The sequence below is a fragment of the Gymnodraco acuticeps genome, unplaced genomic scaffold (genome assembly GCF_902827175.1).
Source record: "Gymnodraco acuticeps unplaced genomic scaffold, fGymAcu1.1, whole genome shotgun sequence".
NCBI classification, from domain to species: domain Eukaryota; kingdom Metazoa; phylum Chordata; class Actinopteri; order Perciformes; family Bathydraconidae; genus Gymnodraco; species Gymnodraco acuticeps.
Window position 1 is genome coordinate 355730 of NW_022991291.1, and position 14256 is coordinate 369985.

A 14256-nucleotide genomic window follows, 5' to 3' on the forward strand; every position below is an offset into this window, starting at 1 on the left:
CGGAGCTGGAGCTTGAAAAGCACCGGGTTTTCCTCTTCACACCGCAGCGGAGCAGCCTCTTAGCTCCGGAATCCGGTTCGTTTCAAGCACCAACATTTTTTCCGGCAAGAGCAAAAGCACCACATACGTCACGCTTACGTCGAGGCGGGGGCAGAGACAGATCAACTCCTGAACAACAACAAAAAGCCCGCGTTTTATCCAGTTTGTACACAACGATGGAGAAACTTAAGAGTTTCAGAGTTTCAGTGTTTCTGCCATAGACTGTATATATAAAGGTTTCTGCTCATGGTGAAGCAACGTGTCTGCGTGTTAAGGGGGAACCTGAGCATTCACGTTGATCACCTCTCATTATAACTCATTATAAATCTATAAAACTATAAATATTAAACTTTACTTCACGTGTTCATTTGAGAACAGCTGTTACATACCTGGGTGAAGGTTACAGTTCATGTAAATGAAAGATACAAAGTTACTCCACACTCATGGTTCAGTCCACCTTAAGAAATAAGACCGACCTAGGAAGCAGTTGTGTTTTAAAAAAACCTTTATTGACACGAGTACACTTTTTTATAAGAATATCACTAAACCACAGAAATGACTCCGGAAAAGCTGCAGATAGAGCCATAAGAAATTAATGCAACTGATTTAATCTGCGCGGTTTGGCTTTATGAAGCAGGCACGCAAACGGTTACGTCATGACGCAAACGATGACGCAACGACGCATTACCCGTCGGACTCTGGGCGGTGTGAAAAGAGCCAGAGCTAAACCGAAGAACTGGTTCTGAACCTGAAAAGCTCTAGCACGGAGCTTGAACCGGAGTTGCGTTGGTGTGTGAATGAGGTACTAGAGAGCAGGGACTTTCGTGCGGCTCTCTTGTGAGAAAATAGCTATATTTCTGATTGGCTGGGCGGATTGCAAACCACGCCCCGTAAAACTCCCAAATAGTTTTGTGAAGCCGCCATTTTATTATAATCGCATTAGTATTATTAGCATTAGCATTAGCCCAGCGCAGAAACGCAGAGAGACTAACTTATGGCAACACAACATAAAACATGGGAGCGGTGGAGATGAGGAGGTGTCGGCGTTCTGGCGATTTACTCGGAAGGCTTCAGTAGAAGCTGCTGGGAGTCCCAGCAGATTCTACTGAAGCCAGTCCCCAACTCCGGGGACTTCCGGCTGGGGACTTTGGGCGGCAGTAAACGCAAAGCAGAAGAAGAAGAAGTGACGTCAGCGATTTCATTTGCCTAATCCTCCCCCAGGGACTTATTCCGGTGTGAACGCGATCTGTACTTAGTTCATGAGAACTAAAGAGTTCTCATGAACTAAGTTCTGATGAACCTTTGTGGGAAAAGTACTGCGATGTGAATGCGCCTCTTGAGTTCTTTTTAACCAAATCTCTCTCAGAGGGGCGTGGGGAGGGGCTTCTTATTTTCATCTAAATTAACAGTAATCAGCTCTTTTGAAACAGGGCTAAAACAGAGGGGATTATGGGATGCTGCAATGCATGATCTGTTTGGTATTTCAGCCAAACACTTCAGAGACATGTTTTGTAATTAACTGAGACCTATAATATATTGATGAAAAACAGTATAATAGCAGTAGCGTGGCGTGGGAAAACAATTAGGGGAAGCCAATAATAAGTCCTTTCTTTTGGGTCGGGGGTGTGGTGGTCAATGTAATAACGTAACCAGATGAGTGATTACAGCACCCGGTATCATTTTACACACATTTGTATCAGATGCAGGATTTACACACGCCTGTTATCTAACCGACAGGTCCGCAAGCACTCTCCAGCCGAAACTCTAATAAGCATTCATTCACAATCTAAATCAGGAGACCTTTAACGTTTTACGTCCGATTCGCTCCTTTGTTCCTCGCTGTACACAGCTCCAGTCTGGGCATCGGCCTGTCATCAGATTGTATTTGTTGTTGCTGCTGTAGCGGAAGTTTAGTACAATTATTTTTGATGAAATACTCCAAATCTCCACCCTCCATAATTGCACTTGCTTCAGTTGCTTGCTACTTTCTAACGGCGGTGAGAGTGATGCAGTGACGCTATCTATCTTCTATCGATTAGAAAATTAGGGTAGACATGTGGATATTATCCGACTGAACAAAACTTGCATTTATCTAACAGGTTCGTTTTCCACTGACCTTATTTCGAGCTATTTTCCTAAATCCTATGGAGGGAAATATGCGCAGCTTACTTCCGGATTTTAGGACGTGTCACTGCAGCACTACATTTATGCGATTTGATTGGATTGTGAGGCATGGCCCTGACCAATCACAGGTTGGCAGGGGCATCACGTGAGCCTCATCTGATTGGTCAATCCCTCCATTTTTTTCACCACGGGAAGCCAGATTCGGCTGGCCTCCTCTCGCAACAATGAGTGCAATCTACTGTTTCACCATAACATCTAGAGGGGCGCTGTTTGTTTCACTCTTTGTAAAATACTCAATGAGAATGGGGGAGAGACGGGCCGGCAGCAACACACAGCAAAGGAGAATTATCGAAACAAAACAAAGTGTTTTTATTTATTTATTTAAATTATAACTACAATCCGAAAAAACAGGGGAAGCCTGTCTTCCCTTGGCCTCCGGGAGAAAACGCCACTGTATAATAGGGGACCTTTACATTTTTTAAAGATGTGTGTCGGGTTAGATTCAGTCTGTGGCATAATAGAAAGAATCTTTAGATTTGCATTACAGCTGATCAACACAATGTCTAACAGCCTTCTTGTCTGCATCAAAATATCAACTTTCCCTGCAGAAAGAGGCTGTCAAACTGGCATATTCCCCATTAATATAAAAAGCTCTGCTCAACAACTACAGCGTGTGTTCTTTTTTCACACGAGAGTCTAATGGGCAGGTAATGAACAAATGATCCTTCATGTGTAAAAACAAGAAGACAAAGGCGCAATATTTACAAGAACTCAATTATTAATGGTGGAGAGGCAGTGACGTTGGCTGTCACAACTCCCTGTCTTTTATCTGCCAGAGCTGAACACCTTGCTCGCTTTGTACAGCTGCAGGCCAGCAAACTGCTCCAGCATTTTATCGGCCTTTAGAGAGCTCTGCAGAGACAAAGGAGAATAAGTGAAATTATAATGTCATACTAGCACCACCTCGTTGCACACCAGAATACCTTGTTAATTAGACTGTTTCGGAGCACATTTTTACTGACCTTTCACTGTGTTATTTTTATTTTTACTGGAAGGACATTTAGCTGCTGTAGGAAATCATCTAATTCTTTCTGACACGCTATTGTTGAGGCCCATCCATCATTCGTGTCCTTAATGCTAATGAAGTCTAGACAGGCTTACTACTCCCAATAGTCCCTGACAGATGTACAATCGCAGAATACCAGCATTTCCTATGACAGACAGCAAATGAGCTTATCAGTCAATCATTCCGCATTATTTCAAGCAACAAATCAAAAGAAGTGCACAGTAGGGAAGAATCCATTGATCATATTTGATGAGACACCTTAGTTTTTTTCTTTCCCATAAGAAATGATTTGGCTCTCTTGAGTGAACCACTGAGATGCAGTCCCTCTGGTGCAGAACATCTACCGTGAACCACAGGATGTAGGCCAGTTTTCAATCTTGGAAGCATGTGTTCATTCCTTCCCTTTCATCCTCTGGCACACAGTGAATGGAGGTTGGTCGTCGTGGACAGACTGGTCTCCCTGTAACGTGCGATGTGGACGCGGTGTGCAGAAACGTTCTCGCACGTGCACAAATCCAGCTCCTCTGAATGGGGGGGCCTTCTGTGAGGGCATGTCGGTACAGAAGAGCAGCTGCAACACTCTGTGTCCAGGTGAGGAAGGGACAGAGGCTTCTCTTGTGCATGCCGGTAGAAGCAAGCTGTGGTATTTGTTTTTCGCTTTTTGTCCTCAAAATCCCTGGTTTCACTCAATAATTATGTTTAAGTCATGACATTCTTCAAATGAACATGATATTTGATATTGAGGTGCTCCTAAGTATTGCAACATACCAAGTGTTTACATTGTGACTTTGATTATTTATTGCATGTAAGGTAAAGTGCAATATTTTCTGAACATTTCTCGTGTGCTTTCTTGCTGAGGGTGAGATTATAAGATTAAAACAACTCCTATATCTGCCTGTTTAATAGGAAATTATAGCCAGCAGGCAGATAGCTTAGCTTAGCAAACAGTAGGAAGATGGGGGGGGGCCTGGCTTTGTCTAAAGTTAACACATTTCGTCTCCCATCAATGAGGCTCTCAAATGGAATGAAATATAACTTGTTGTATACATTAAGTTGCTAATTTTATGTCAATTGAATATATATGCATATTTTTTGTGTACATGGTGCATTAAATATATGATTTCCTTTTCTCTAATTCATCCTTCAGTAGTGCTATTTCTTATACGTATTGCCAATTCAATTTTTGTATTCAATATTTGACTTTTTGAAATATATTTTGTTTGTGTTTGTGCGAAGGGTGTTACAACTACAACAAATTGTCAAATTCAAAAATGTGAACCCTTATCCTGACAAAGCAATAGTATGGCGCACAGCTCCCCATAAAGTTTCAAATTGTTTATTTAAATGCTCTTTGTACAGATTTATCAAACAAGATATTACATGTTTGTAAAAAATGAGATTTATTTATGCATTTAGGCAGATTATTTTACATTTGCTCAGGCTCACAGTTGTTCCCCTTGCTTCCAGTCTTTAAGCTAAGCTAAATCAACCATCTTGTCCCAGTTTCAAGCATAACTAATTATTGACGAGAAAGCAAATAAGTGTTTCCTATAATGTTTTCTTTGAGACTGTTTGGCAGCCGATTCTCGACTGCCAGTGTCAGCATGTCCTTGAATGCATCCGTGTGGAAATGTGTCTCTCTCCTTGCTCATGCATAACCACGCGATAAAACAGTAAATGTGACAAAAAGGAATAGCAGCTAAATGGTCCTGTGATTGATTATTCAAGAGCGTTTAAAGCGTCTGTCAGTTGATTTTAATACCTGTAATTAACCGTGTCGGTTAGGTAGGAAATCAGTATAAAGGCTTGATGTATACTTCGCAGTTAGTAGTAGTCTCCTTTCCAGCAGTTACATTTACTGGGAATTCATTGCACGTCTCCACTGCTGATAGTGACAGTGATTTGAATCCGAAATGTAAAGCAGTGGACCTTAAAACTGAGAAAATGTATGGGAAAAGAGAGAGGGGGGGGGAATGCAAAGAGAGGATTTGGGAAAGAGAAATCAAACAGCAGAATCTCAGCAGTTTTAGTCATCAAGACGTCCCTGTAATCTGCTCGGCCCGTGTTTTCCTAGGCAAGCCCACATTTATGATTTCTACCACAACACCAGTATAATTGGAAATCAGGTCTAAGAGAAAAAAGTTATCAGCGAAAGGCAGTGCACTCCAAATATTATCTACCCTTTGCCAACTGCCTCCTTCTGAAGGATTCTCTGTGAGTTTGAAAATAAACAGGGTGCATTTGCGTTTAGATTAGCAAGAAGAAGGGAACCTTTAAAGCATCTGGAGGTGGAAAGGAGGCTTGATGGAGTGTAGCATAAGCAGTGTGTTTGAGCTCCAGAGCAACACACCACCTGAGGAGCAAAATGGTTTTCTTGTGAAGTTAGTAGTGCAGCTGTTACCTCGAAAGCGTTTTGCTATAATTCACAGGGATCTGTTAAATGATTCAATTTAGGGCAATTGTTCAAATCTATGTGAGCATCTTTGACATTTTGCTCAGTTGGTGTTCCATAAAAATCTTATCAATCAATCAATGTTTATTTATATAGCCCAATATCACAAATGTTACATTTGTCTCAGTGGTCTTCACAGTGTACAGAATATCAGTATGACCATACGACACCCTCTGTCCTTAGACCCTCACATCGTACAAGGAAAAACTTCCAGAGAAAACCCACAGTTTAAAGGAACATGGGAGAAACCTCAGGGAGAGCAACAGAGGAGGGATCCCTCTCCCAGGACGGACAGACGTGCAATAGATGCCGTGTGTAAATTGAAGAGATAATACATTTGCAACATAGGTAGACCAAATGTTTGGAAATGCATGTGTGTATAATAGGAAGATGAATCCACGAGGATATCCATCCAGGGCCTACACTCTAAAAACGAATTCAGGCGACCTTTCACCTCCACTTAATTAAATGCATGGTTGCAAGATAAAAATGTGAGTTAATTGATTTAGATAAACATTTTAAGTTGCAAACATTAATTTATAAGTTGTGTTGACGTAATAATGTTGGTAATTACATCAACTTAATATTGTGTGTAATTTGAACTCTGATTTCTGCGTTAATTGACTTAAAACAAAATTCAAGTTGTAGTAAGTAATGCAATTGGCTTGATAACTTCATTGTTCTACACCTTGAGTTAAGGGTTTCAAGTCCACTCCCACTTAACATGCCTGGACAAGTTCCCACAGCTCAGACAAATATAAATATACAAAGGACATTTTAAGGTGAGTGTCATCTCTTGTCATTCAAATACAGTAGATAGCCTTGTAGTTGCACTGTATAGGCAAACTTAGCAGCCTTTGAACTGTGAATAGTTCTGTGAGAGGATACAAAGTAGTAGAGGCTACTGTGAGAGTACAAATACTTTGGTTACTATTGTGATATCGCTTTTTATTAAAAATGAATCTCGGTGAAGCAGATCAAAGACATGCTTCTTGAGGTAGGATCGTTATTTAGAGTTGTCATTGAAATGCAAGTTGTTGGCAGTCACCCATTCAGAATATATTCATTTAGGTCATTTCTCTTTTTTTCCTTTTTCAAAAATAGCACAATACAATTGAAGTACGCAGAGAACTATAGCCATCCGCTGCCTTGTCGTGTACCTTGGAGAAAAGGAAGAGGACCTTTTCAAGGAGTTTAGCGACGTCATTAAAAATCTTGAAATAAAATACACTGTCGGCAGTGCAAACATCTTTGTTACATCTCTTGTGAAATGGATGTGTGTGATCTGCAGATTGGTGGCCATTGAGAGCTTGTTTCTGTAGTTTTACAAAAACTTTACAGATTTGACGTATTTGGCACTGGTTTTAAATATGCAAAGGCTTCTAACTTCGTTGTGATGGCACCATGTATTTGCTGTGTCCCCATTTCCCATGGTAATATGGCTAATGTGTTTATTTATTATTTGTGGGGAAATTTAAATTTGTGTTATTTATCTTTTTTTTCAAGATTGAAATGAAGCTCAGCGCAAGTTCTTCCAGGAAGACTGGGTGTATATACATTCACTCCGCAGCTGCATATAATCAGCTCATCACAGGCGTTCTCTTTAACCTATTACATTTCACCTCATTCTCCAGCAGCCAATCAACGTGCTGCAGCCAATCTATAAAATGGTTCTCCTCTCTCCTGCAGTCAGCTGTGATTTCAGGTGTTCATGCACCTTATCATATGGCATGTGTCAATAAATGTTCAAACAGAATGAATTCTCTCCTGATTGAAACATCATGTGTTGAAATAAACAACTGCAGTTCAAAATAAAAAGTTAATTGCCTAATATTTGTGTTGTAGAATCAATTAGTTTCTTTCTTTAAAAAGGCAAAAACATGAAAAAGCTAAGAAAAAAAACTATTGAATACAATGTATTTGGAGCAACTTAATTTATAAATGGTTGTCAACTTAAAAACGTGTGTTCACAATGATGGTAATTTAGTACATACAACTTAAAATCCTTTTAAATCATGTGGTAAAACAAGTCGGAACAACTTAATCTATTGAGTAATCAACTTCAAAACTCGTGTTCATGCTACCAATTATTAAGTAAGTGGTAATTAAAAACACCTCTGATTGTAGAGGAAAAGCCTTCTCCTCTAACTCAAATAACTTTGTTGCTTTAAGACAATTTCATTAGAAGTTGTCTTAACTCAATAAACATCGATGCAAACTGTTGCGTTGATTTTCTTTGTTGAGCCAAGGCATTTGTTTTTAGAGTGTATGATCCAGGACCACAGCCACGACTCAAGATCCAGGGCTCGCGATCCAGGACACAGGACCGCAGGATCATCCATGTCTCCGGATCCCGGCGTATATAGACACCAAAAAGAAAGACATTTGGGGAAGCTGGGTTAATCGGAACATGAGAGTACACAGGTATAGACAGAGAGAAGGAAGAAGTAAGATGTCCCCCGACAAACTAAGCCTATATCAGCAAAACTAGGGGCTGAATGTAATCAGCCCTAACTATAAGCTTTATCAAAAAGGAAGGTCTTAAGCGCACTCTTAAAAACGGATAGGCTGTCTGCCGTCCGAACACAAACTGGAAGCTGATTCCACAAATGTGGAGCTTGATAAGAAAAGGCTCTGGCTCCCATTGTACTTTTAGAGACTCTAGGAACAACCAACAACCCTGCATTCTTGGAACGCAATGCCCTAATAGGACAGTAGGGTATAATGAGTTCTTTAAGGTAAGATGGCGCCTGCCCATTAAGGGCTTTGTAGGCGAGAAGAATTTTGAATTTTAAATTATATCCTGTGTTCTATAGGGAGCCAGTGTAAGGCAGCCAGAACAGGAGTAATGTGGTCCCTTTTCCTAACTCTGGTTAATACACGAGCTGCAGCATTTTGAATCAGCTGAAGCGACTTGACTGACTTCTTGGTACACCCTGATAATAAAGAGTTACAATAATCCAGCCTTGAAGTAACAAATGCATGGACTAGTTTCTCTGCATCGTTTTGAGGCAAGATATGCCTGATTTTTGCAATGTTACGTAGATGGAAGTAGGCGGTCCTTGAAATTGATTTTATGTGGGCGTTAAATGATAAATCCTGATCAAATATAACACCAAGATTCCTTACAGTCTCACTGGAGGCCAAATTAATGCCATCCATAGTTAGTATATCTTTAGATAATTTGTTTCGTAGATTCTTCGGGCCAAGTACAATAACTTCAGTTTTGGTCGTGTTTAACATAAAAAAAATGTAAGGTCATCCACGTTTTTAAGTCCTTAAGGCAGTCTTGAATTTTATTTAGATGATTAATTTCATCAGGCTTGATTGATAAATATAGTTGAGTATCATCCGCATAACAATGAACATTTACAGAATGATTCCTTATAATATTGCCTAACGGAAGCATATATAATGTGAACAAAATAGGTCCGAGCACTGAGCCCTGTGGCACTCCATGGCTAACTTTGGTTTGCGTGGAAGATTCATCGTTGACACGTACAAACTGAGACCGTTCAGATAGAAAGGACCTAAACCAGTCTAAAGCAGTTCCCTGTATGCCAACTAAGTGCTCTAGTCTTTGCAATAAGATATCATGGTCGATAGTATCAAATGCAGCACTGAGATCGAGCAAAACAAGAATAGAGACAAGTCCCTTGTCTGAGGCTATTAGAATGTCATTTGTGACTTTAACCAGAGCTGTCTCTGTGCTATGATGTGTTCTAAAGCCAGACTGAAAATCATCTAAATTATCTATCTTTTCACCCTTTGGCGACCAACGTTTTTTTATTAGGAGGCTGAAATTTGGCATGAAGGTTGTGTGTGTGTGTGTGTGTGTGTGTGTGTGTGTGTGTGTGTGTGTGTGTGTGTGTGTGTGTGTGTGTGTGTGTGTGTGTGTGTGTGTGTGTGTGTGTGTGTGTGTGTGTGTGTGTGTGTGTGTGTGTGTGTGTGTGTGTGTGTGTGTGTGTGTGTGTGTGTGTGTGTGTGTGTGTGTGTGTGTGTGTGTGGTGTGTGTGTGTGTGTGTGTGTGTGTGTGTGTGTGTGTGTGTGTGTGTGTGTGTGTGTGTGTGTGTGTGTGTGTGTGTGTGTGTGTGTGTGTGTGTGTGTGTGTGTGTGTGTGCATAACATCTCGATAGAGTAAATAACAGGTTATGGGTCACGATAAGGTCATTCCTAGACTTAAACCATCTCGGCTGCTCCCCTTTGTAAAACAAACAACAACAAAAAACAAGTGAGACTAATACAGAAAATACATCTAAAACAGGGTTAAAATAATAATAATAATGAGTGTGTTTATTTTTGTTATGCACTACACCATGATATAAGACCATGTGCAGGCCCCACCCTCATGTTATTGTTTTGTGTTTGCCTCGTCCTTGCATCCCTATCTATCCTATTGTTGGTCTTTGAACATATACAATCACATCTAAATGATTAAAACAATGTTATGTGTATCTGCCCCCCCCCCCCCCCAGTGGACGGCAGCTGGGCTGAGTGGAGTGACTGGTCGGTGTGCAGCTCGGAGTGTGAGAGGCAGCGCAGCCGAGAGTGCACGGCCCCGGAGCCCAAACATGGAGGCCGGCTGTGTGACGGGGGGGCGCTCGCTACAGACAACTGCACCGGGGGCCTGTGCACACAGAGTGGGTCCCATCACCATCTCTTCCCCCCCCCCCCCAGTCAATACTGAGAAAAATATAGTTTTGCCTCATTACTGTCACTCCCATTGTGTTCAGGGGCTGTGTCATTATAGATTTACCGTTCATAGTTTTTGGCAGTGTGGGCTAGATCATGATCGTCATTATAATCATGCTCATTACCAGAATCCTCATCCATCTTCATTATTCATCCTCTCCACATACATAACCACAGTGTGCACAGGCATGGTTGCATACACAAGTAGTAATTAAATCAACTGAGACTTGTAGCATTCAAAAGGTCAAAGAGGAACGCTCAATTCTCATGTTTCTCTGTCTTTGCAGATCGAAAGTTGCTACACGATGCTAAGCCACAGGGTGAGTGTCTTCTCATCTTCCATTACTATTATGTAATTTTAAATATATCACTGCCTCTAACCATGGCCTGGCAGAACACTTGAGCAATCATTGAGTTTGTACAACGACAAAACAATACTTGAAATCGATTGGCTCCAGGGTTGTTTTCATACGGCCTGACTGCTCATATTTAGCATCATCACAGCCTTTATATATGACTTATACTTGGTCTGCTTACTTAAGCTGTTGCTAGGCTACACAGCCTCCTATCTGCCGGAGTTGGATAGTAACATTGAGTCTTTGACGAGCACAGCGTTTTTATTGGAGACCCTGAAACGGCAAAGCTTTTGTCAACATGGTGAAGTGGCAGTAGGGAAGAGAAAGCAAGCAAAACTCATTTGAACAGAATTATAGTGTTAGAATCATGATGGCAGGGCTTTAACGGTCACAGTGAACGGCCCCTTCCTATTCAAATTATCCTCACTGCAAAAATCAGTACACAAATATCAGCACTCATAGCAAAAGTAACGGAGGCAAAGTTAGGAGTCCACCTCCATAGTTTTTTTGACAGGATGCAATTACAGTTGTGTCATCAGAAAATAATTGAATAAAGCCTCCCACATGTTGTTGTGAAAGAACATGATGAAAAATAAACAAATAATGAATTAAATGTAATGTTGATATACAAACGGAAAAACTCATTATTTCCTCTTCGTCCCTACTTTCCTAAAATTCTACTTTTTCCATTCTGTTAATTGCCTCTGGGGGGTTTGGATGGAAATGAAAAGCCCCTCCTGACGACACCACCCTGAGGCGTACTCTCCCCTCAGTCGCCTGGCCTCCAGCGCATTTTTACTTTGCCTAATGGATAATTGCACTCAGCCGCAAAACGTAATGGCCATATTTCAGCTGTAATATCATTTGCGCAATCATTTTTGTGAATCGTACCTCGAGACGGGTCAGATAGCAATTACAAATGAGGCACACTTCATGGACCTATCATCACCCACAAACTACTTATTTTGAAGTCGCCCCAGAACATACTGCCATGAATTAGGACACAATATTTTAGATTTGAGGTCTTGATATAAGAGAGACGGATCCCTCTGACAGGTGTGGTTTTGAAAACTAACACTCTGCATGACTCATTCTCCTGCACTGAAAATAAAGGTGAGGTATTCTGATGGACAGGTAGAATACATAGTTTTCAGTAATCAACATGTATGTTATAAGGAATACTTTGCCTTTTTAAACATTTTATTTTCAGGCTTGTCATAGAGTAGACTCTCCTTGCTTTAGATTGTGTTTTTTAGGTATTGTTTTCTCCACGCTTGGCACACATGTTCACTCCATTTACAATAACATACTGTGTGTTGGTACATGTCACTTGTTACTTAGATTCAGCGGTCATTCAAATATAAAAGAGAAAACATTTTCTCTTTTTAATAAACATTGTACAGTGTGTTTATTTTATGGATGCTATTCAATTTCATCAACTGAATCACCTGTTTCCAACGTTAATATTACCTAAGTTTCACCTCTGTAACAATCTAATGTTAACTTGAAATACCCATATTTTTGCTGCTACAGGATTTGATTTGTAGATTTGATTTGTTTTTGATCTGTATTTTTGAAATGTATGTAACTTTTTTAGTTGTTATCCTTTTTTAGCATATTGTTTATTATATGATATGTGTCTGTGGCTCTTTCCTGCTGTAACGCTGCAAATGTCCCCTCTGCGGGACTAATAAAGGTATTCTGATTTTTCTTCACATCAAGAAAAGCGTTTCAAGCCAAGGGTCCAGTAGTTTGTGTTTGTGTTTTAATTGTTTTATTCATTATTTCCGTTCAGGGTAATAGGCTATTTATGTGTTTATTACCGCTGCATATTTCCCACCTTCTAAGCCACAAGCACACATCCTCCTTCCTTGTCCTTTAATACAGTTATGTATTTCTGTTTGTCAGAAACATGGAGAAAAAAATGCATCCAGGGTGCCAAAACTTCCCAAGCCCCCAATTAACCCGCTACTGTAGCTGTTAATGCCGCTTTGCGTATTTTGTAAATTTCTCCTCATTTGAGCTTCAGGCTACTTAGAGGATTTATCAGCATGTCCTGTTTCAATGCAGATCTCATTATCTTTCAAGAACAAGCTAGCAGCCCCTTTATTTCCCACTCGTTCTTTTTCTTTGTGGAGTTGGACGCTGCAGTACTGGTGGGACCAGATAGAGCATAATCATTGCCGATGAGCTAATTTAATGAATTGGTTTTGTCACATTATCCCAGTGGAACGCAGAGTGCCTCCAACACCAGAGCCAGGCGGTGTTTGAAATGACAGTCAGGTGCTGGGTTGATTATAATCGCCTTCCTTCCGAGGTTCCTCATTAGTAGCTTTAACACTCCACGATGGAACAATGAAGCTGTGCATCAGGAGGCAGGGCAGGCGAGGAATAGAAAACAAAAAAGGCGCTAAAGTAGTTTGAAACCAAGGTAGACTTGCCTCCTAAAACAGTATTCATATCTTAAATGAAGTGGATGTTCCTTAGCAACACAGATTTTCAGTTCATTCTGGGAAAAAACATCCACCCGCTTCCTAATTAAGCAGAGTGAAAAGTTGCTCAAAAATGTGACTCTCTGTCTTACTCACTCTTCCTTCCCCAGATGTGGAGAGCAGCAGCGACGTGGCCCTGTACTCCGGCCTGGCTGCGGGGGTGGTGACGGTGGTGCTGCTGATCATCGCTGTCACTCTGTACCGGAGGAGCCAGAGTGAGTACGGGGTGGATGTCATCGACTCCTCCGCCCTCACCGGGGGCTTCCAGTCCTTCAGCTTCAAGACCTCTCGTCAAGGTGAGCCATTACTATGTGTCTTACAAATCCCATTACACACCAAATACATACAAACAAATCCCAGAATGGTGCAAAGAAAGGCTAAATCCCACTGTGAACATAGGCTTTAACCACATACCATACCTAAGCAGTAACATCAACAAATGTATAAAAGTGGTTGAAACATGAGAGGGCAGATGGAAAATAAGGTTTTATAATTCTTCCTATAATAATTTCCCTTTAACAACCTGAGTTTAGTCTTAAATATCACACTATATATATTGGGAATATGCAAATACTAATGTGGCGTGTAGAAAAGTAAAGCACGTTTCCGGGTAATTTGCTTGTGTGGAGATACATGTCGGATGATTGAATTATTTATGAAATGATGCACGGCGTTTGCCGGTGTTTACATAATTACACTAAGCACACCCCATACATTTGAGAATAAAGTTGAAATATGCGATTATGAACTGTATGTCTTGCTTGCATGTTCACACCTACCCCTCATGTGCTGTATGATAGATAAATGTTTTTAATTAACAATAAGAGAAAGAAACCCATACAGCATGTAGCCTCCAAAGTTATGGGTGATCATTTTAATTAATCTATCGCAGTCCATATTTAATGTTTAATAATTATTTAACTTTTAAGAATGTTCATTAATATAATAATACTAATAATAATCCATACATCTAGAAGCTCTGCAATATACAGGCATGTGCAATATAACCTTGTGCAATTCACGTTTTATTTTCCT

General features: G+C 40.5%; 1 protein-coding gene across 1 annotated transcript in view; it reads left to right on the forward strand.

Annotated features, from left to right (window-relative positions):
• unc5da (unc-5 netrin receptor Da) overlaps positions 1–14256 on the forward strand; it is a 201505-nt gene that overhangs the window by 142899 nt on the left and 44350 nt on the right. The window contains exons 6-9 of the mRNA XM_034240064.1: positions 3653–3820; positions 10157–10321; positions 10661–10693; positions 13332–13517. Coding sequence (XP_034095955.1) covers positions 3653–3820; positions 10157–10321; positions 10661–10693; positions 13332–13517 — 552 coding nt within the window. The remainder of the gene's footprint in view (positions 1–3652; positions 3821–10156; positions 10322–10660; positions 10694–13331; positions 13518–14256) is intronic.